Genomic DNA, 23,843 nt, shown 5'->3' with positions numbered 1-23,843 from the left:
CAATAATACCTAACACACATTTAAGTATCCGTCGTAAAGACGTGAAACTCGTCGAGTGACGAGTGTGTTCATTGATAAGCTAACACAATCTAAAAGTAGACATACCATCACACTGCCCTGGCGCTGTGTACAGTTTACCTTCTACGGTTTGTGCACTCACTATTTGCCATTACTTTCTCTAACCGTTGTTACAGATTACAGGGAACGGCCTGGATTTAAGAGACAAATACATGTTCCTCTTGTTTTGAACACTTATTTGTAGGCAGTGCTTAATTTGTAAAGTGGGAGGTCCCGGAGCGCAGAGGATGAGCGGCTCCGGTGCGGAAAAAAAGAGGGGGGGAGGGGGGCGCGGCGCTGCGCTTCTGGGCATGTTTTGTAATAACACTGCAAATTAAGTTCATCTGCAGATATTTTGTGGATGTCGTTTCATGAGAGAAATCACCAACAAGACAGATATCAAAATCAGACATTAACACTAAATAAACTTGCATTTTTTTATTTAATTATTTGGGTTTTTTTTTTTTTTTGTTACATAGTCAAAAGAGGTGTCGGATCACCGGATCCAGTGTAAATAGCTGCCGGAGCCAACGCCCGAGGTTCCGGAGCGCGCTCCGGCTTGCTCCCTCTCAAATTAAGCGCTGTTTGTAGGACACTGCCTCTGATCTGTCCTACAGCCTACCAACAGCAAAGGAACACAACGCTAGCTAATGTCGTTAGCTAATAGCTACTACAGAAGAACAAAGAGGTTATAATGGGTTATTTTAACCTATTTGGTTACACACTCGCCGCCACAGAATGTTAACAGCAATGTAATGCCTTTTCTGGCTAATTTTATTCGTCTTACCTCCAACAAAGTGGTCACTACACAAGCGCTGTTATGTCGAGGGCTGCCAATCTTTCCTGTTTATGGCTGCTATCCATCTTCTCCGTTGGGATCCGATAAAATGATAACCCTTGCCTTGTTTGTTGATGGTTACTACATCCAGGTGCACAACAATATAGTGGCATGATGGAAGTCTTGCTGAAAATAAACACTTTCTTTGCTGCCGTTCCTCAATGCTGGCTGTGGTAGACTACTGGTAGTACATGTCCAAAATGGCGGCCGCGTTTGTTGTGACGTCACGTGAAAAGGGTCCATACCAGGGTGCTAATTGTTTGTCTCTGACCATTTTCCTTTTAAGAGGAGCTACATTATCTAAGGTATGGCGGAATGTTGACTCTAAGCATTCAGTTGCCTGATCAAGTTCTGCAGGAGCTGACAGTGACCCAATCAAAGTTGATAACTCTGGGAGATCATTTATAAAGCTCTGTGCAGTAGTTGACGTGAATGTACGTTTAATACAGTAGTGTGGTGAGGTGCATATATTATTACTCAGACATAGTTTGAATGAGATGAGATAATGATCTGGGATAATTTCAGACTGTGGAAGTATGACTATATTTTCTACTTTTAACCCGAATGTTAGTACAGGTAGTCGTCGACTTACGACCTATGTGACTTACGACCGATCAACTTTACGACCGTCTGGTTATGACTGGCAAGTGTTTCCTAGCTGAGCGTATGACAGTTTCCGCCCCAGCTCCCGGCAGCACCTCTCGCCACGTACAACAGTTTCCGCCCCAGCTCCAGGCACATGCACAGTCTCTCTCTCGCGCTCCCTCGCGCACTCCGTCATACAATTTCCACCCCAGCTCCTGGTTTATGAAATGAGCAAATGCTCCCGCCAGCCCGAGCGCTGCAACAGCTGATGATGACGTAGACGACCCACAGCCAAGCACCAGTGATGCCAGCGGTCACTAAATTTTGTATTTTGGTATGTTTCAAACTGAAATGTTTTCTATTTTTCACACCTGTATTTTGTATTTTTTGTTTTGCACATATTAAACGAATTGTACTGTACGCAGTGTAGTATGCAGTGTTTGACTTAAACCAAATAATGAGCCAAGGTAATGAAATAAGAAAATGTTGATAAGACTTTAAGATGATTACAATGTCATTACACATCACAATATACTTACGTTCATTTAACATAGGCCGACTTACGACCAGAGCGGTTTACAACCGGTCAGTCGTAACCAAACGCAGTCATAAGTCGACGACTACCTGTATTAGATCGAGGGTGTGACCATCGTTATGGGTCGGTCCTATGACATTCTGATTAATCCCTACTGAATCTAAGAATGGACACAAACGCTGTTTTCAAAGGGTCTTCTGGGTTATTGAAGTTATCTAGGTTAAAATCTCCGACAACTAAAGCTTTGTCTAAGGAAATACCAGATCTGAGAGGAAATCTGCAAATTCAGAAAGAAACTCAGAATATGGCCCCAGGGGCCTGTAAATAATAAGTAACGGAATTAACTTGGTAGACCTATTTTTTGAGGCTACATACATTATATGAGTATGAAGAACTTCAAATGTATTAAATTTATAACCAGGTTTTTGTGTTACACCTAGATAATAATTATAAATAACCGCAACGCCTCCTCCTCTGCCAGTTAGATGAGGCTGGTGTATATAACTGTATCCAAGAGGACTAGCTTCATTTAATGCTATATATTCATTTGGCTTAATCCATGTTTCAGTCAAACAAAGTACATTAAATTCCTGATCAGTAATGAGTTCATTAACCATTAGCGCTTTAGATGTAAGAGATCTAATATTTAATAGCCCCACCTTTAGACCAAAGGTGCTAGCAGCAGCTGTACAGTCAGTATGATCTAATTTTATATTGATTAGGTTACTGGAACAAACTCTCTGAATATTTCTACTTTTTTGTTTAGTTTGGGGAATAGACACAGTCTTGATGTAGTGGACCCTGAGTGACGACTCTGTGCAGCTAGCAGACAGTTGGTTTAGCCTGTTCGTCTGCTCCCTACCCTTGGCTCTGGATTGTCAGAAATTAACTAGGCCTGTTCTGAGATTATAACCTATGCTGCAGGAAATGAGAACAGCACCTTCCCGAGTGGGATGGATACCGTCCCGCCCTAACAGGCCAGCAGTGCCCTCAAAATTAGCCCAATTATCTATAAAGCCCACACTGTTTTCAGAGCACAACCTGGACAACCAGCAGTTCAGGAAAGGTGGTCCGAGTGTCTGAGGGGAGGGGAGGGCTTTGTAGGCTCCAGAAATGTTGGTGTAGACCTGGTCTAGTGTTCTGCCCTTCCTTGTTTTAATGTCCACATTCTTATAGAATCTGGGGAGCACAGTCTTTACATTGGTGTGGTTGAAGTCCCCAGCCATGATGAAGAAGCCCTCTGGGTGTTTGTTCTGCTGCCTGCTGATGCTATCATGCAGCCTGCTCATAGCTACATTAGCATTAGCTCGCGGGTGGATATACACAGCAGCTACAAACACTTGAGTGATTTCCCTGGGCAGATAAAAAGGTCTGCAGTTTAACAGTAGAAACACTAAGTCTGAACAGCAGTGTCTCTCAATAACAGCAGTGTCCGTGCACCAACTGTTGTTGATATAGACGCACACACCTCCTCTTCTCATCTTACCCGAGTCTGATGTGCGGTCCGCCCGGAAGATTGTACGACCTGCTAGCTCCACAGCTAGGTCTGGGATGTTTTCATGCAGTCAAGTCTCCGTTATCACCGTGATACAGCTGTCTATCCGGTTGTTAACGTCCCATAGTTTAATCTCGTCCATCTTGTTGACCAGGGAGCGGACGTTGGCGAGAAAAACGCTTGGAACCGCTGGTTTATGCGGAGTCTTGGTTAGCCTAGCTCTGATGCCAGCTCGTTTGCCCTGCTTCGGGCGTCTTTCGCAGCGCCGCCATCGCCTCCTCTCTGTCCGTTCTCACCGGCGTATCCTCTCCGGGAACGAGTCGAACCCTTCCGGGGTCCAGCCAGTCCAGTGTTTGATGCTGATAAGTTCAGTTCGGGTATAAGTCCTTCTCAATGTGTAGCTGCTAACTAAAGAGGAGCACTGGGTCGCTGCGTCTACACGTGCTGCCATGAGTAGGGGACAGCGGGGGGAGAAGCGTTATGTTTGGAGAAAGGAAAACGCTGCATTCCAGCATAAGAACCTTATCCCATCTGTGAAACGTGATGGTGGTGGTGGTGGTGGTGGTAGTATCATAGTTCGGGCCTATTTTGCTGCATCTGGGCCAGGACGTCTTGTCATCATTGATGGAACAATGAATTCTGAATTATACCAGCGAATTCTAAAGGAAAATGTCAGGACATCTGTCCATGAACTGAATCTCAAGAGAAGGTGGGTCATGCAGCAAGACAGCAACCCTAAGCACACAAGTCGTTCTACCAAAGAATGGTTAAAGAAGAATAAAGTTAATGTTTTGGAATGGCCAAGTCAAAATCCTGACTTTAATCCAATCGAAATGTTGTGGAAGGACCTGGAGCGAGCAGTTCATGTGAGGAAACCCACCAACATCCCAGAGTTGAAGCTGTTCTGTACAGAGGAATGGGCTAAAATTCCTCCAAGCTGGTGTGCAGGACTGATCAATAATTACTGGAAATGTTTAGCTGCAGTTATTGCTGCACAAGGGGGTCACACCAGATACTGAAAGTAAGGGTTCACATACTTTTGCCACTCATGGATAGGTAACATTTGGATCATTTTCCTCAATAAATAAATGACCAAGTATAATTCTGTTTCATTTGTTTGAGTTCTCTTTATCTATTTTTAGGACTTGTGTGAAAATCTGATGATGTTTTAGGTCATATTTATGCAGGAATATAGAAAATTCTAAAGGGTTCACAAACTTTCAAGCACCACTGTAAATGATGGTGCATGCCACTTGTACACACTGGTAACAAATTAAGGTAAAAGTCATTATAGTAAGGTGATGCACCATGCCAAGCCTACCAGAACAGCTACAATGCACTTTGGTGCAGATTCTACACATCTCTGAAGAGATGGACACCATTCTTCCAAAAGATTTTCTCTCTGTTGGTGTTTTTTATGATTGAGGTGGACAGTGCTAACACATCTGTCCAAAATCTCTTGTAGATGTTCAGTTGTGAGCTCTGGTAACTGAAAAAGGTCATAGCTTATGATGGCATATTTTTATATCTTCGTTGTTGTTGTAGAATAGATTGGCTTTTTTGAGTATTTCAGAAGATGCTGATCTCCTCTTTGCTGATTTTCAGATACAACAGTATCTAGACTTTACACAGAACAGAAACAGGAAAAACTTTGAGTGAGTGACAGTTCTGTGAGTGTTCACCTTGTTGATGAGTGAGGTCACAGGAAAATGGCCAGATTTATTCGAGTGGCCAGGAAGGATATAGTAACTTGTGTAATCATTCTTTACAACCATGGTAAGCAGAAAAGCATCTCAGAATGCACAGTACAATGAACTTTGAGGTGGATGGGCTACAACAGCAGAAGACCACATCAGGTTCCACTTGTCAGCCAAGAACAAAAATCTGAGACCATCGTGGGCACCAAACTGGACTGTTAATGATGGGGGGGGGGAAATCACCTGGTCTTTTTCTAGTCTTCAACTGTCCAGTTTGGGTGAGGGTATGCCCATGATGACCAAGAACAAAAATCCAAGGTTGTCAAGAGTGGAACTTGACATGGATTTCTGCTGTTATAACCCATCCACCTCAAAGTCTGATGTGTTGTGCATTCTGAGATGCCTTTCTGTTTTCTACAATTGTAAATGGTGATTGAGTTACTATAGACTTCCTATCAGCTCAGACCAGTCTGGTCATTCTGCTCTGATATCTCTCATTAAAACAAGGTGTTTCAGCCTGCAGTGACACCTTCACAGGATGTATTTTTGTTTCTCGCACCATTCTGTGTAAACCATTGTGTAGGGGGGTGTGAGTGAAAGATTTGATTGATTGATTGATTGATTCCAAGGAAATTAGCAGTTTCTGAACTACTAAAACCAGCCTATCTGGCACCAACAACCATGCCATGGATAAAGTCACAGGTGTTTGATGTGAACATTACCTGATGCTCTTGCCCTGTATCTGAAATGGGTGTTTTGCATCACGCTGCTGCCACGTGATTTGCCAGTTAGATAACCGCATAAATGAGCAGGTGTATAGGTGTTCCTATTAAAGTGGATGATGAGTATATGTCTGTGAAGATTCTCAGTCATCCAGGTCATAGTAAACTGTGGGTGGTAAAAGAGAGCAACTGGACTTGCTTGAAGATTCTTGAAGACGTTTCACCTCTCATCCGAAAGGCTTCTTCAGTTCTGTCTGACTAATAGAGAGTATCAGGTATTTATCCTCTCATGGATGAAAAGCAATCCTAAGGTGTTGTTGAGTCATCCTGTTGGTGTGGGTCACTGGGGGGGCTGGGTGTGAACGGCCTAGAGAGTCATTGGGGTGATTGTTGGTTCTCTCTGTCCTCCTGTGAGTCACTGAAAACAGCTGGGTTTTGATGTGCATTCCGTTGTCTGGGAAGTGTGCCAAGGATTGCATTGTAGGTGGCTGATAAATGATGTCTTAGACCACCACCTCTGTTCAGCGATGGTCGTTCCAGGTTCACAAAAATGGCTTCTTTAACTCCTCGCTCCTACCAACAATCCTCTCTGGCTAAAATGTATTGGCCCTTTTCCACTACCCTTTTTCAGCTCACTTCAGCCCGACACGGCTCGCGTTTCGACTACTTCAGAACAGCACGACTCAGCTCGCTTCAGCGCTGCTTAGCACCCAAAACTCGCACGGTTTTGGAGTGGGGCTGAAGCGAGCCAAACCGAGCTGAGTGAGGCTGGGGGCATGAGCAGACACTCCCCTGTGCACTGATTGGTGAGGAGGAGTGTCCTCACATGCCCACACACACCCCGCGAGCACGCTGGGATCTGTAAACACCGTAAACCCGGAAGAAGAATTATTACGAATTACGAGAATTTCTGAAGCCTTATGCGCCTCGTCTCATCTATACGCTCTTGCCAGTATCTGTTGGCGTTGTCGGTGACAACAAGCCACAGAACCAAGACCAGCAACACTAACGACTCCATGTCCTCCATGTTTATTGTTTACTATCCGGGTCGTGAGACTACCGCTTTAAAGATCACTGATGTCACTGTTTGCGCCGCTTAACGACATCACGTGACATCCACCCACTTTCGCTAACTCCACCCAATGTGTCCACCCACTTCCAGCCAGCACAGGTCACGGTAGTCGAAATGCAACTCCAATAGCCCCGCTCAGCTCGACTCAGCCCAACTCAGCACGGCTCAGCCCAACTCAGCCGCGTTTGTAGTGGAAAAGCGGCATATGTGTTGCAATCCTGAAATGAGTGTCCTTTGTTGTTAAAATGAAGATGGACAGTAGAGTCCTGGCCTGAGGAACTGGCTGTCCTGTGTTGAGCCATGCACCTGTGAAGCGGTTGTTTTGTTTTTCCAATGTATGAGTCCGTGCATTCCTCACTGCACTGAATTGCATACACTACGTTGTCTTGTTTGTGTCTGGCTATTCTGTCCTCAGGGTTGACCAGTTTCTGCTTCAGGGTGTTACTGGGTCTGAACTGTACTGGAATGTTGTGTTTGTAGAAGATCCTCCTGAGTTTCTCAGATAGACCAGAAATGTAGGGAATGACAATGTTCTTGCATTTGTTCCTGTTATCCTCCTTGTCTGTTATGTTCCTTTTTCTGCTCTTGAAGAAAGCCCAGTTAGGATACCCACAGTTCTGAAGTGCTTTCTTGATGTGATTTTGCGTCTTCTCTTTTCCCTCTACCGTTGTAGTAATGTTCTGAGCCCTGTGTTGCAAGGTCTTACTGGCCCCCAATTTGTGTTCCAGTGGGTGGTATGAGTCAAAGAGTAGGTACTGGTGTGTGTGTGTGTGTGTGGGGGGGGGGGGGGTTCTGGTAGACCTCGATACTAAAGCTTCTGTCTTGTCTAATGTGTACATCACAATCCAAAAAGGCTAGATTGTTCCCCACTGACGTCCTCCCAAGTGAAATTGATGACATCCACTGCATTGATGTGCTTAGAGAAGGCTTCCACCTCATGGGTTTTGATTTTAACCCAGGTGTCATCCACATATCTGAACCAGTGGCTGGGAGCAACTCCTGAAAAAGTGGTCAAAGCTTTATGTTCCACTTCCTCCATGGCTACGATAGGGGACACCAGTGAGCCCATGGTGCATCCATGCTTTTGTCTGTAGAAACTTTCATTAAACTGGAAATAGGTGGTGGTCAGGCAGAGGTCAAACAGGGTGCAAATCTGGTCTGTGGTGAGGTTTGTTCTATCCAGTAAGGTGCTGTCTTGAAGGAGTCGTTTTCTAACTGATTCGACTGCTTCTGTGGTGGGAATGCACGTGAATAGAGACGTGACATCATAGGAAACCATGGTTTCATCTGAGTCTAGTTTGAGGTCTGCAACTTTAGTAGCAAAATCTTGGGAGTTTTTGATGTGATGTGGCATGTTTCCAACAAGAGGAGCCAGGGTGGTGGCTAGGTGTTTGGCAGTGTTGTAGGTAACACAGTTTATACTGCTGCTGATAGGTCTGAGTGGAGCGCCTTCCTTGTGAATCTTGGAGTCCGTATATGAGAGGAACGGCTTCTCCAGGGTACAATCTGTAGTACAGAGATCGGTTGGTGGCTTGGTCCTTTTCTAGTTGTTGCAGGCCACTAACAACTTTCTTTTTGTAACAACTGGTGGGATCCTGCCTCAAGGTTTCATAGGTGGTTGTGTCGCTGAGGAGACTAGTCATTTTTGAGTGGTAATCCACTGTGTTTAGCACCACTGTGCATCTCCCTTTGTCAGCAGGAAGGATAGTGATGTTCCAGTCTCTTTGAAGCAATGTAAGAGCCCTCCTTTCTTGGCTGGTGAGGTTGGAGGGGGGTGCTTTCGCACTGGACAGAGCAGCTGATTTCTTCAGTCTAAGTTGTTCTGCCTCGGTGTTGGTCAGATTGTTGTTTCTGATGGCTGACTCTGTGGCTGTGATGAGGTCTACCACTGGTATCTGCTCTGGTGAAGAAGAAACCTTTATTTGTCACATGCACACTTCAAGCACAGTGAAATTCATCCTCTGCATTTAACCCATCTGAAGCAGTGAACACCGCGCATGCGCACACATCCAGAGCAATGGGCAGCCACACTACAGCGCCCGGGGAGCAGTCAGGGGTTAGCTACCTTGCTCAAGGGCACTTCAGCCCAAGGCCGCCCCACGTTAACCTAACTGCATGTCTTTGGACTGTGGGAGAAACTGGAGCACCCGGAGGAAACCCATGCAGACACGGGGAGAACATGCAAACTCCGGCCGCTGGGTTCGAACCTGGAACCTTCTTGCTGTGAGGCGACCATGCTAACCACTACACCACCGTGCTGCCCACAGTGCAAAGTTAAGTCCCTTGGATAAAACATCTTTCTCTGGTTGGGTGAGCACCCTGTCAGATAAGTTCTTCACCTTCTATGTCTGGTTGTGTAGCCTAGTCAGATTTCTTCCTCCAAGTCAGCACTTCTGTCTTGCTGGAGGAGGTGGTTTTAGATAGCAATGTTTGAAATTTGCGCATCTGTCGTTCCTTGCCTTTGGTATGTTGTGAAATCTGTGCCTTCTCAGTGAACTCAGACTCGTTCCAAAAATTCACTGGGAAGAAGTACTGTCAATTCTTCAAACATCAGTTCAGTCTTGTTCTGGAGAGCATCGATGGTGAAATGTACTTGTCTCACTCTCTCGTTGAGAAGCTGCTCCTGGGCTTTCTGGAGGATTATTTCAGCTCTGTGTCCTTTGACGGTTGAATACAGGTGTAGGCTAGTGGGGATAATGATGAGCGTATAATAGACAGAATAAAGGTATAGAATGCCTAATAGTTTCAATAACATTTACACTGTTTAAATACTTGAGATTAAAGCTGTAATTTCCATGGACTCTAGTAATTCATTAATAATCGGATTCAAGCTCGAGCAGAATGAAAATTCTTGATGTAAAGTGCTCGATTGGAATGAAATGCCCCATTCTGATAGAGAATTTAATCGAATTGAAAGAGGTGGTGTAGACCTCTGATGATCCGTTTGATAGGAAAATATTAGCCATGTAAACGCTTGAGCAGATTTGCCTTCTGTGCATATTCAGTATGCCTTCATGCACTAATGATGTTCGGGTGCTTTGTTTGTGGTCTTGTGGTAACATGCTGATTCTGGAAGTATTGGATAATTGTGCCAAGAGCTCCCTTGTCAATTGTCATGCAATTAATGTTTACATTTGATATTCAATTTTTTTAAAAATTGTGTCAAGATGAATTTTCTAGTAATTCAGAATAATCAGCAAAGGTACTGGACACCGTTTCATAACAAATTATCCTGTGCTTGACTTCTCCTGGTCAGCACTTCTATAAGGAGAAGGTTTCTTTCCAATTATTGCTTAAATAAAATGTATAAAAGAAACACCATAAGATTTGGCTAAAATACTCACCATGTCCATATTTACAGAGCAGAGTATGCCAGCTATGTAGCATTGTGTCCATGTCGAAATTCTGTTCTGATTGTATGCTGGGGACATAAACTTGTACATCTATCCGATTGTACCATTTACATGAAGGCATTCATAATCACTAATTGGAATTAATTAATTCCAAATATAAAAAATGTGTGCATGTAAACATAGCTAATGTAGTGCTGGGGAAATTGTACTGGCTCACAGTAGCATTTACCTCACTATACCCTACCTAACATCCACCTCAAAAGTAGGCCAAGCAGCAGGAATTATCCACTACATACAGTATTTGAAACACTGCATGATCTTCGGCAAACGAAACAGGGCTTTATTATGATAAACGTAGCAAGCTTTACTTAATCTGCCCCCAGATATCTTGTAACAGAGCAGAGTTTCATTGAACTGTGTTGTATCTTTGACCTTGGCTTTGTCTTTGTTTTGTGCTAGGACACAGCAGGACAAGAGCGCTACCGAACCATCACTACAGCATATTACAGAGGAGCCATGGGCTTTCTGCTCATGTATGATATCACCAACCAGGACTCGTTTAATGCTGTACAGGACTGGTAAGTGAGAGAGGCAGAAGGGAAAAGAAAGAAAGAGAAAGGGGGATCCCTGTACAAATTGGGGATGGAGCCCTGACCACCGTAACACAATCTAGTTTTTTTTTTTTTTTTTAAGGGCCTAACTGACCACTCGGTGCTTACAACTTCAGACTTGGCTTCCAAGTGACTCAACAAAAAAGCATTCACCCTATCCTAGGCAGATCATGCTGAAATCCCAACGATGCCTCAACTGTCTGTAGCTGTGACCCAAAGGGCCAAAATTCCATACTCTACATCAGTCACAGTGATACTAGCCATTAGTGAACATCTATGTGCTTATGTATGCAGAAGAGGGCAGATCATGCTTTCTTCTAAGTATGTTACATTGCCTACAGCATGAGCAGCAGTTCAAAAAGTTGCAATTTGCTGGCTTCATGTGGCACAGAGGACACACTTTAGCCTTCATCCCCCAATTATATGTCACATGATTGAGGATCTCACTAGTGGGTGGGAATTAGCATGTGACCAATTTGGGGAGAGAACTGAGGTGAGAAATTCAGGTCCACACACCAATTTCAGAATTTAGTTCAGATTATGTGACTACATTCAGTGGCTGTGTTACAGCACAGTGGCCTAATTATTCACTTCAAATCTCTGCTTGTTGAGGGCCCCCTAGTGGCCAGGGACTCTTAGCATGTGCCCAGTGTCATAGTCGATAGTCCAATCCAACTCAGTAATTCATTGTATACTATAGAGAGTGGTCCATGTTTCATCTATATAGTTGACTGAGTTAACCAAGAGTGGTGAACATTCTGTACAGTAGTTGATACAGTAGTATATTGTGAGTGAATCATCCAGATACAGAGACATGAATGTCACCTTGGATATGAATGTCATGGCAACATTTAGGCTTTCGGTAATTTCTTTTAACTGTTCTTTTTCTGTGGCAGAATGTACAGCATACATCATCTTTAATAAAAAAAACAAAACACTGTAATTTGGTGCATAAGGGTTTCTTTTTTGGGGGGGGGGGGTCTGAAATCAATACAGGGTCAAAATTATACATTTTAGTTTAGTTAGTTATGGCTGGGTTCTTGCCTGAACTGACAATCACATCAGTTTTTTTTTTTTTTTCTGGCTAATCAGACACAAGGTACGCCACCACTCTTGCCAGAGCAGTTTGGGGTTAGGCGCCTTGCTCAAGGGCACTTGAGCCAGTCCTGCTGGCTTAGGGAATCAAACCAGTGACCTTTTGGTCCCAGAGCTGTTTCTCTAACCATTTGGCCATAGCTTCCCCCAAAATTATACATAGAGGGTCAAAAATATACATACAGCACACCTAATATTTGGGTAAAATGTCTCTTTGCAAGATTCATCTTGACCAAACATTTTTGTTTACCATGAACAAGCTTCTGGCAGAATTCTGATTGGATATTTCACTACTCTTCATGGTAGAATTGGTAGAGTTCAATTCATTTTTATTTATTCTTGGCATGGACTCAACTTATAAGCACAGTCCATATATTTTCAAGAGGGTTGAAGTCAGGACTTGTTTTAAGCTTAATGTTAGCCTGCTTTATCCTCCATAACCAGCTCTGATGCATGTTTGGGTTCACTGTCCTGTTGTAACTCCCAAGTCGTGTTCAAGTTTCTGATGGTTTATGCTGAAGAATTCTGAGGTAGTCCTCCTTCATTATTCCATCCACTTTGTGCAATGAACCAGTTCCACTGGCAGCAAAACAACCCCAGAGCATGATGATCCTACCACCACCACCAGCTGGTACGGTATCCCTCTATACATGGTGGTCATTGTAGCCAAACAACTCAATCTTTGTCTCATCTGACCATACAGCTATCCTCCAGAAGGCTTTTTCTTTGTCTGTGTGGTCAGCTTCAAACTTTAGTTAAAGCATATACACAGAGCCATGGCCTCACTTTCGTTTATAAATGCCTTGAGACCTCAAGAATGGCACAGGAATAGTTTTAAGCGTTAACAATAAATCTAATATAGTAATTTTTATGATTAAAGTGATTCATGTAGGTAGCATGACCTTGACGTCCATAACATCACAACAGGAAGTCTATCGGTCTCATCGCCATTAGTCTATCGGTCTCATCACCATTTCCGCTATACTAAAACAGAGCTGACTGCAACTCCAATCCTCCATTTTGAGCTAATTTATCGTCATGCCACGTAGATGTGTTTTTGGCTGGTGCAGCAACATGACAGAAGGTGGATTTACATTGCATTCATGGCCCAAGAATGTTCAAACTGCAAAGATTTGGACGCGTTCTGCGAGAAATTCACGGATGCATTGGACAGCTACAAAGTGGCCTCTCCTCTGCTCTACACATTTTACTGAAGACTCATATGAAACCTGTGATCTGTTGAGGAGCGTTGGCTATAAACCCGTATTGAAAGAGGGTGCAGTATCAACAATTAAAAATAAAATAAGGAAAGGAAAGGTTTTGTTTTTTTTTTTTTTTTTTTTTAAAGTGAGTTCAGTTGCACCAGTCCTCCTGGAGTGTGAGCCAAGGGTTGTTGGTTAAACCCGGGACGGAACAGGACAGGACATATCGCTCGAGCAGTGATCTCCCCCCGGTTGTTGCTAAAACCGGTGACGTCCTGTTCCATCCTGGGTTTTAGTAATTGCCTGAGCAATTACTATAACTAAATTACTATAATTACTATACTTGCTATAATACTATAAAATACTATAATTACTAAGCCCTGTGATGACCTGGCGACTTGTCCAGGGTGTACCCTGCCTTTCACCTGTAGTCAGCTGGGATAGGCTCCAGCTTGCCTGCGACCCTGTAGAAGGATAAAGCGGCTAGAGATAATGAGATGAGACTATAATTACTAAAACCAGTGATGGCGGAATACACAGTATGGAGAGAATGAATGGACGAGCCGTCTTATTTCTAAACTGGATATCGCTGCCATCTCGCCTTTACATGGAAGAAGTGAATGGACGAAGAACTGAAAGTCAGATTGTTTCAAAGCAATTGGTCACAAGATGGGCCTTCAAGAAGCAAGAACACAGACGGGTAAGCTCCGATTCTCATTTGGATAAAAAAACAAAAAAAACAACACGTTGTTTACCCGCATTTAGATTAATACATGTGACTTGTATTGTGTGTTTAAGTTACCGGTATAAGATTATTTAATTTTCTTCAGAATGTGATCGTCTCAGTTCATCTGATTATTTAATTAGTCTTTTACATTTTATCAGTGAAAATGCATGCATGTACATGTATGTTGTATAAGTTATAACACCTAACCTGTTTTAATGAGTCAACGCACAATCAATGAAGTCAAAGGAGTCTTAGTTGAGCAAGTTGGTAACGGTATTTCTTACTTTCACCATAAATTTTTATTTATATGACTTTTGGTGGCGGCACGGTGGTGTAGTGGTGTGGCAGCGGGGGCATGGTCAAGTGTCGGTCTGTGACCGGAGGGCGGAGTCAGGGAAGGTAAGTGGCAGAATCACTGCACCTGATGTTGGTTAATCGATGTTTGTGTGTCTTCCCCAGTGACCGCGCCCTATATAAGGGTAGAGAGAGCAGAGGAAGGAAGCTCTCTCCCTGACCTGACAACTCGTGTGTATGTGTGACTGAGAGTGAATATAGTTACTGAAAAGTACCAAATAAAGAGTTTCTGGGGGAACTTAATTCTGGCCTGCCGTCTTTTCTGTGCTCCACCCCTACGAACTGCTACAGTGGTGCTGAAACCCGGGATCCGAGCACAGGAAAAAGAACAGCCCCATGGAGTCCTCCCCCTTCGCGGACCTGGTCCACGCCCTCGCCACGGCCCAGCAGAGGCAGCACCAGGCGCTAATCACCCTCCGAAAGGAGCAGGAGCACCGGTTCAAGGCCCTGGCGCTGGCACAGCAGGAAGACCGACAGGTGTTCCGGCACCTCCTCGCGTCGATGGGGTCCACCACCTCCACCGCCGTGGGCCCTTTTCCCCTCACCCTCACTAAGATGGGCCCGCATGACCCCGAGGCCTTCCTCACGCTCTTTGAGCAGGCAGCAGAGGCCTCGGGCTGGCCGGTGGAACAGCGTGCGGTGCACCTCCTCCCCCTGCTAATGGGCGAGGTGCAGCTGGCCGCGCTACAGCTCCCCGCTGACCGCCGGCTGGTCTACGCGGACCTTTGCTGGGCTGTCCTCCAGCGAGTGGGGCGCACCCCTGAACAACAGCGACAGCGTTTCCATGCTCTGCATCTGGAGGAAGTCGGCCAGCCGTTCGTGTTTGGCCAGCAGCTCCGGGATACCTGCTGGCAGTGGTTGAGGGACGACAACCGTGACGCCGAGGGGATCATCGATCAGGTGGTACTGGAGCAGTTCATCGCCTGCCTACCAGAGGGAACTGCAGAGTGGGTCCAGTGCCACCGACCGGCGTCGCTGGATCAGGCCATCGAGTTGGCGGAGGACCATTTGGCAGCTGTTCCGACGGCAGGACAGCGGACATCCTCTTCTTCTCTCTCTCTCTCTCTCTCTCTCTCTCTCTCTCCCTCCCCCCTCTCCTCCTGTGTCTCGTCCTCGCCTCGTTCCCCCACTGCGGAGGCAGGGGCCGGCCCCACCCCAGCTGGCCCGTCACACCTACCATGCCCTCCCGTTTTTCCCTTCTGTGTCTGTCTCTTCCCCCCCCCAGGTGAGTGAGCCCCAGAGCGCCGGTGGAGAGAGGAAGCCTGGGCCGGTTTGCTGGCGCTGTGGGGAGCTGGGCCACCTCCAACAGCAGTGCTCGGCGATGGAAGTGGGCGCGGTGGTTCGGATCCCCGACGCGCCAGGAGCCGCCCTCGATCGGGCCGGAGTGTATCGCATACCGGTGAGTATCCAAGGGGACACATATCAGGCTTTGGTGGACTCTGGCTGTAATCAGACCTCAATTCACCAAAGCTTGGTGCAAGACGAGGCATTGGGGGGAGCACAGGGGGTGAAGGTGGTGTGTGTGTGTGTGTGTGTGTGTGTGCGTGCATGCATGCATGCACGGGGATGTTCACAGCTACCCTTTAGTGTTGGTCCACATTCTTTTTCGAGGGGAAAAATTTAGAGTAAAGGCAGCGGTTAATCCTCGCCTCACCCACTCAATAATTTTGGGGACTGATTGGCCGGGATTCGGGGAGTTAATGAGTCATCTAGTGAAGAGTGGGTCCTGCCGTAGTTTAGCAGGGGGAGGTCCCGGTGTCGCTTTGGTGGGAGCAGCTGTCACAGAGCCATCTACGTTATCTCCGCGTCAGAGTGAGGAGCAGCAGGCTCCTCCTCCCTCTCTCGGGGAATCCCTTGTGGATTTTCCGTTAGAGCAATCGCAAGACGAGTCTCTGCGGCATGCGTTTGACCGAGTGAGAGTAATCAATGGTCAAACGCTCCAGCCAAACACCACCCCGTCCTTCCCCTATTTTTCTATTATGAAGGATAGGTTATACAGAGTGACACAGGACACTCAGACTAAAGAGCAAGTCACGCAGCTTTTGATTCCAAAGAGCCGCCGGGAATTGGTATTCCAGGCGGCTCACTTTAATCCCATGGCTGGACACTTAGGGCAGGATAAGACACTAGCCCGACTAATGGCCCGGTTCTATTGGCCAGGGATTCGCGGCGATGTCCGTAGGTGGTGTACGGCGTGCCGTGAATGCCGGTTAGTAAATCCAGCGGCCATTCCAAAAGCGCCTTTGCGCCCTCTCCCATTAATCGAGACCCCATTCGAAAGAATTGGGATGGATCTCGTCGGGCCATTAGATCGGTCAACACGAGGGTACCGCTTTATTTTAGTTCTGGTGGACTATGCAACGCGATACCCGGAAGCAGTGCCTCTTCGCAATATCTCAGCACGTAGTATTGCGGAAGCGATCTTCCATGTCATCTCCCGAGTTGGAATCCCGAAAGAGATTCTGACTGACCAAGGCACCTCGTCTATGTCACGTACACTGAACGAATTGTATGGGTTATTAGGTATTAAGCCGATCCGCACCAGCGTTTATCACCCACAAACGGACGGTTTAGTTGAACGGTTCAATTGCACCCTCAAGAATATAGTTAAAAAATTCGTAAGTGAGGACGCACGTAATTGGGATAAATGGCTCGAACCCTTGTTATTTGCAGTGCGAGAGGTCCCCCAAGCCTCCACGGGGTTCTCCCTGTTCGAATTGTTATATGGGCGTAAGCCGCATGGCATTCTAGATGTGCTGCGAGAAAATCGGGAGGAGGGACCTTCACCCAGTAAAAATCAAATTCAATACATTATGGACCTGCACGCAAAACTCCACACACTCGCACACTTAACCCAGGAGAATTTGTGGCAGGCCCAAGAATGGCAAACCCGCCTGTACGACAGGGATACGCGCCTTAGGGAGTTCGCACTGGGAGATAAAGTTCTCGTACTGTTGCCCACATCGAGCTCCAAATTAATCGCCAAGTGGCAAGGACCCTTTGAGGTCACACGGTGAGTCGGGGACGTCAACTACGAGGTGAGGTGAAGCGAATGGACAGGGGTGGGGCGCTACAGATTTACCACCTCAATCTGCTCAAACTCTGGAACGAGGAGGTCCCCGTGGCGTTGGTGTCGGTGGTTCTGGAGAAGGCGGAGCTGGGGCCGAAGGTTCAAAAGGGAACATTGGCATCGCATACCTCTCCGGTCCCCTGTGGAGACCACCTCTCCCCGACCCAGCTCACGGAGGTCGCCCAGTTGCAGACCGAGTTTTTGGACATGTTCTCGCCCCTGCCCGGCCACACCGACCTCATAGAGCACCACATTGAGATGCCCCCGGGGGTGGTAGTGCGCAGCCGCCCTTACAAGTTACCCGAACACAAGAAAAAAAGTGGTTCGGGAAGAACTCGAGGCCATGCTCGAAATGGGCATCGTCGAGGAGTCCCACAGTGACTGGAGCAGCCTGGTGGTCTTGGTACCCAAGACCGATGGGTCGGTCTGGTTCTGTGTGGACTATAGAAAAGTCAACGTGGTGTCTAAATTCGACGCGTACCCAGTGCCTCGTATTGATGAGTTGCTCGATCAACTAGGCACGGCTCACTTTTACTCGACACTGGATTTGACAAAGGGTTATTGGCAGATCCCCTTGACTCCATTATCCTGAGAAAAAACGGCCTTTTCCACACCGTTCGGCTTACACCGGTTTGTCACACTTCCTTTTGGGCTGTTTGGGGCTCCCGCTACGTTCCGACGACTGATGGATAGGGTCCTCCGCCCCCACGCCACCTATGCCGCCGTGTACCTAGACGACATCATTATTTATAGTAATGACTGGCAGCGGCACCTACAACACCTGAGGGTTGTCCTTAGGTCGCTGAGGCGGGCGGGTCTCACAGCCAACCCGAAGTGTGCGATTGGGTGGGTGGAAGTATGGTATCTGGGCTTCCACTTGGGCAACGGGCAGGTGTGTCCCCAAATTAACAAGACCGCAGCAATTGCGGCCTGCTCGAGGCCCAAGACCAAAAAGGGGGTGAGACAGTTCCTGGGGCTGGCTGGCTACTATCGTAGGTTTATACCTAATTATTCGGACGTCACCAGCCCGCTGACTGATCTGACTAAAAAGGGGACACCAGATCCGGTCCAGTGGACGGAGCAATGCCAGCGGGCTTTCTCTGAGGTGAAGGCTGCACTGTGTGGGGGGGCCACTGTTACACTCCCCTGACTTTTCTCTCCCCTTTACGTTGCAGACGGACGCGTCGGACAGAGGGCTGGGGGCCGTTCTGTCCCAGGAGGTGGAGGGGGAGGACCGCCCCGTCCTGTACATAAGCAGGAAGCTGTCGGTGCATGAGGGGCACTACAGCACCATCGAAAAGGAGTGCCTGGCGATCAAGTGGGTGGTCCTCACCCTCCGCTACTACCTCCTGTGGTGCTCGTTCACCCTCTGTTCGGACCACGCACCCCTCCAGTGGCTCCACCGCATGAAGGATGCCAATGTGCGGATCACCCGTTGGTATCTGGCACTCCAGCCCTTTAATTTCAAGGTGATCCACAGGCCGGGTGCGCAGATGGTTGTGGCAGACTTCCTCTCCCGTCAAGGGGGGGGGGGGGGGGGGGAGTCGGCTGCAGGCTGGACGGCTGCCTGGCCTGAGTCAGGCGGTGGGGGTATGTGGCAGCAGGGGCGTGGTCCAGTGTCGGTCTGTGACCGGAGGGCGGAGTCAGGGAAGGTAAGTGGCAGAATCACTGCACCTGATGTTGGTTAATCGATGTTTGTGTGTCTTCCCCAGTGACTGCGCCCTATATAAGGGTAGAGAGAGCAGAGGAAGGAAGCTCTCTCCCTGACCTGACGACTCGTGTGTATGTGTGGCTGAGAGTGAATATAGTTACTGAAAAGTACCAAATAAAGAGTTTCTGGGGGGACTTAATTCTGGCCTGCCGTCTTTTCTGTGCTCCACCCCTACGAACTGCTACAAGTGGTTAGTGCTGTCACCTCACAGCAAGAAGGTCCGGGTTTGAGCCCCGTGGCCGGCGAGGGCGTTTCTGTGCGGAGTTTGCATGTTCTCCCCGTGTCCGCGTGGGTTTCCTCCGGGTGCTCCGGTTTCCCCCACAGTCCAAAGACATGTAGCTTAGGTTAACTGGTGACTCTAAATTGACTGTAGGTGTGAATATGAGTGCGAATGGTTGTCTGTGTCAGCCCTGTGATGACCTGGCGACTTGTCCAGGGTGTACCCCACCTTTCCCCCGTAGTCAGCTGGGATAGGCTCCAGCTTGCCTGCGACCCTGTAGAACAGGATAAAGCGGCTAGAGATAATGAGATGAGATGACTTTTGGTCTATAGCTGTAAAAGGCCTCGGCCTTAAAACCGGTTACTGCAGTGATGTCACGGACTCAGGCAAGGCTGGCTCAGTGGTGCTGCTCAAATGCCAATTTTGCAGTCGATTTTTAAGTCTCAAAAAAAAAAAATTAAGTTTTTTTTTTTTTAAATTCCCATTTATGCAGCATACAAGAGTCAAGGATGGAAATACTATCCACTCAGAAATTTATTTAAAAATAAAGGTTCTGCGTATCTGCTTTAAGCTTGAAAGTGTCAATTTTGGAACAGGGGGTTATTTCTTGGATAGCAGCCTCTTAGTCCATGGTGATCTGAACTGTAGACAGTGATCCATCAGCTTCCAGTTCATGGCAGGGCTATGCCATGGTGGTTCCCAGGTTGTTCCTGACCATCCAAGCCAATTTCCTTTCAGCTGAGGGTGACCGTTTGGGTTTTCTTGAAGCAAAGTGGCTTGGCAAAGTGACTACACCTCACAATAACTTGCATACAATTGTTTGAACTGATCTTGGAATTTGCAGTTATTTAGAAATGGCTCCAAGAGACATTCCTGAGTTGTGTATATCTGTGATCCTCTTTCTCAGATCTGCATGGAGCTCCTTGGACTTTCCCATTTTACTGTGTGTTGGTCAATCCAATGAGTGTTGTAAACAAACCCTTTTTATGAAGACACAGAGAAGCTACCAGCTGTAGTCAATCATGATCACTAACAGGAAGTTAAGAGGCCTTGGCCTTGGCAAGATAAGACATTTTGGAAGTTTCAGCACCTCTGAATTAATAATCTAAGTGAGCGTATGTAAATTTTTGACCCTGTATGTATAATTCTGACCGTGTTGATTTTCAGAAAACCCAAAGAAAATTAAAACTTGTGCACCAAATTCTAGTGGCTTTTATTATTATTATTATTATTATTATTATTAAAAATGTATGCTGTACAGTCATTCTGCCACAGGAAAAAGAACAGTTCAAAGAGATTACTGAAAGCCCAAATATTGCTATGACTTTCATATCCAAGATGACATTCATGTCACTATATGTAAACTTCTGACCACAACTGTACATGGCATAGAGTCTGTAGTAAGAACACATAATAAACTCGTGTGTGTGTGTTGCCTTTAGGGCTACCCAGATTAAGACATACTCATGGGACAATGCACAAGTGATTCTGGTGGGGAATAAGTGTGACCTAGAGGATGACCGACTTATTCCAACAGAAGACAGCCAGAGACTTGCTGATGAACTAGGTAAGATACACGTTTGATCCCGACACACTACAGTACATATAGCAAACAGACCACACATCTTTGCACAAATGTCTATGTAAATGTACTAAATTGTACTCACTTGTTGTACTCCAGTAATATACACTTTAGTTCCACTGTTCCTTTCTTCCAGGATTCCAGTTCTTTGAAGCCAGTGCCAAAGACAACATCAATGTGAAGCAGGTGTTTGAGCGGTTGGTGGATGTAATCTGTGAGAAAATGAATGAAACTATGGAGGGAGATGGTGGTCTACTCACCAGTCTCAAAGACTCCAACGTGCAGGACTCGTCCACTGAAGGACATAGCAGCTGTGCCTGTTAAAATACCAAACCCTCACCATCTTGCTTCCATTCCACCCTATAACCTGCACCCTTGTCTCAGTCCACCTATTTTCAGAGACTTCAGACTAGCTGTCTGACTGACCAAGACTTACTCCTCTGGATTAAGATGTGTTCTGATTCTATAATCAGACCTTTCCCACATTTCTTTGGTATCTGTCAAACCAGTATTCTAACTCTGATTCATTTTGCCAAGCAAGTGAAAGTGAATAGTCTGTACAGCAGCCAATATGCATGATGTCTCTAATAAGTATACCTGCTAATAGAAAAAGGGTGTTTTGTGATTTTTGCTAAACATATGGTTGTGGTAGGTGGAAGCATTTTCGAACTTGAACTGAGGTGTAGAATGCACAAAATCACTTAAAAATCTTCTTAAACCTTGTTGCAGCTCATTTTAACTCCTCTTGTGACTGTAGTAAGAAATACATGGGCTGTTAGAGGTCTGTGTGCTAGCAGCTTACAGAGATCAACATCTGTCCATCCACACCCATCTGTTCTCTCTAGCCCTCACGCTCTCTGTTGGTCATCTCTCTCTTCTGAAAAAGTTTGGTAGCGCTCTGTGGCTTAGTCCACAGTACGCGTTTGTGTCGCATACAAGCCAATAGCCCTGTTTTCAACTACTAATCTGTACCAGATTCGGCTAGTGTTCTGTTTTTTGTTTAGTTTATTTAGTAAAAATTTAGATTATTATGAGCTTGTTTCTAGCCCTGTGATGACCTGGTGACTTGTCCAGGGTGTACCCCGCCTTTTGCCCGTAGTCAGCTGGGATAGGCTCCAGCTTGCCTGCAACCCTGTAGAACAGGATAAAGCGGCTAGAGATAATGAGATGAGATGAGATCTTGTTTCTTTTTCATTTCATTTCATGTCAAATATTTTTCTGAATGGGAATGATGGAAATGGTTATTCTAGTAACAATTGCTAATAAAATGCTGCATGTAGCTCAATGGAAATAATTCAGGCACCATCATAGAAGCTTTTGAATTAATGTTCTAAACCTGTTACACTAAGTATTGAATACATTGAACTCTTCCTGCTTTTTGTATATTGCATAGAAATTCATAGTTAAACATCACTTATTTTCACAACATCTCATTTCAGCATAAAGCCAGTGTCATTATCTTAAGTATTACATTAATGTACTAGTTGCTAATGTGAACCATATGAATTTGGTATGCTTTAAATTTTTAAGCTTTTAAGTGGTGTTTGTTTAAACCATCAATGCAAGACCAGACGTATATGCTAAGGGCTTGTGGAGGTGACAGAGGGTTATGTGTATCACATGTTTATGTACTTGTAAACTTTTTTTTTCTTTAATTTGTTACCAGTGTTTTGTTTGTACAACATACCACCCGTACCTACATCCATATCACTCGTCACAGTTGTGAAGTACAGAAGAGAACCTGTACTATTGTGTGGCAGAATCGTTCAGTAAGTCAGAATGTGCAGATTACATGGCTTGTATGCTTTATATATTCAGGGATTGCTCTGAAACCTGCAGTATGGTGATGGTCAGACTCTGTACTAAACTCTCATGTAATCACCTAGTGCCATACTGGGACAGAATGTGCATATTGCCAACCTCAAAACCTCTTGCATATATTGGCTTGTATAAAGTTTTCTGGTATCAGGACTGCTTTCCAGGCCTAAATTACCTCGTGATGTGACCTGGGCGGTGTGATAACAGAAACCAGAGAAAACCCTCTGCAGCATCTCATCGAATCTCCACCCGTTCCTGCTGTCTTTTCTCTATCAATCACCAAACATACAGTCAACTGTTATGATCTGTCAGCACCATTCAGCAGAGATATTCTGGTCTAAAAAAATTTCTTTAATATGCTGTGTGGTGTGTGGTTTTTTTTTTTTCTTCCTTTTCTCTCCCCTCTCTTTTCTTTTTGGTCTCTGGAATGTCTCATACATACTGTACCATTTAATAAAGTTCCTGATTCCTGCCATGGTAAAGAAGTTGGTCCATTTTTTTTAAACTGTGTGTGTGTGTGTGTGTGTGTGTTTAAATGCCTTTGGTAAAGAATATTGGGGTGCAGAGGGCTACTGATAGTATCTAATTTACAACTGCACACCACGTGGCTGTCATGCTGTGTTTTTATCTAACTGTTCAGAAAAGTGCACATGACAAAAAGGGCTTCCTGCAGCATGTTTTCTTTGTGGCCGCCGGTAACCCACAACCTCCTGAGGCACATAAAAACAAGACGTGGTTGTTCTCCACACCTTAAATATGGAAACTGTTCGTCGATCAAGACGCTGGAACACAATGTCTGGTCTTCTGCTGAATTAGAATATCTCTGAAGAAACTGGTCCATCAACTATTGCCCCTAGTATTGCAGAAAAGCACTAGTTTTTAATTCCAGATGAAAAGCATATAACACGACCTATTAATTCTTCTTGTCAAATATGCTTTCTAAGATTTGCAGTAAATGCACTATATGGACGAATGTATGCAGACACCTGACATGAAATTCACAGGGGCCACTTCAAAACCATGGACACGAACATGGAGTTGGTTCCCCCTTTCCTGTTATAATGGCCTTCACTCCTCTGGGAAGGCTTTCCACTAGATT

At 45.7% G+C, this 23,843-nt stretch overlaps 1 protein-coding gene across 4 annotated transcripts in view; it reads left to right on the top strand.

Annotated features, from left to right (window-relative positions):
- The window catches only part of rab3db (RAB3D, member RAS oncogene family, b), a 39,495-nt gene extending 16,276 nt beyond the window's left edge, over window positions 1-23,219 (top strand). For 2 of the 4 annotated variants that reach the window (XM_060901537.1, XM_060901536.1), the window contains exons 3-5: window positions 10,814-10,932; window positions 20,787-20,911; window positions 21,063-23,219. In XM_060901537.1, coding sequence (XP_060757520.1) covers window positions 10,814-10,932; window positions 20,787-20,911; window positions 21,063-21,250 — 432 coding nt within the window. In that variant the 3' untranslated portion in view covers window positions 21,251-23,219. Of the gene's footprint in view, window positions 1-10,813; window positions 10,933-13,396; window positions 15,743-18,588; window positions 18,913-20,786; window positions 20,912-21,062 lie in introns of those variants that run through there. The other 2 variants (XR_009650855.1, XR_009650856.1) reach the window with 2 other exon arrangements.
- Window positions 23,220-23,843: the final 624 nt, after the last annotated feature.

This window comes from Neoarius graeffei, chromosome 20 (assembly GCF_027579695.1).
Source record: "Neoarius graeffei isolate fNeoGra1 chromosome 20, fNeoGra1.pri, whole genome shotgun sequence".
NCBI lineage: Eukaryota > Metazoa > Chordata > Actinopteri > Siluriformes > Ariidae > Neoarius > Neoarius graeffei.
The sequence above is the reverse complement of the archived record's forward strand: the minus strand, read 5'-3'. Positions and strand labels throughout refer to the sequence as shown.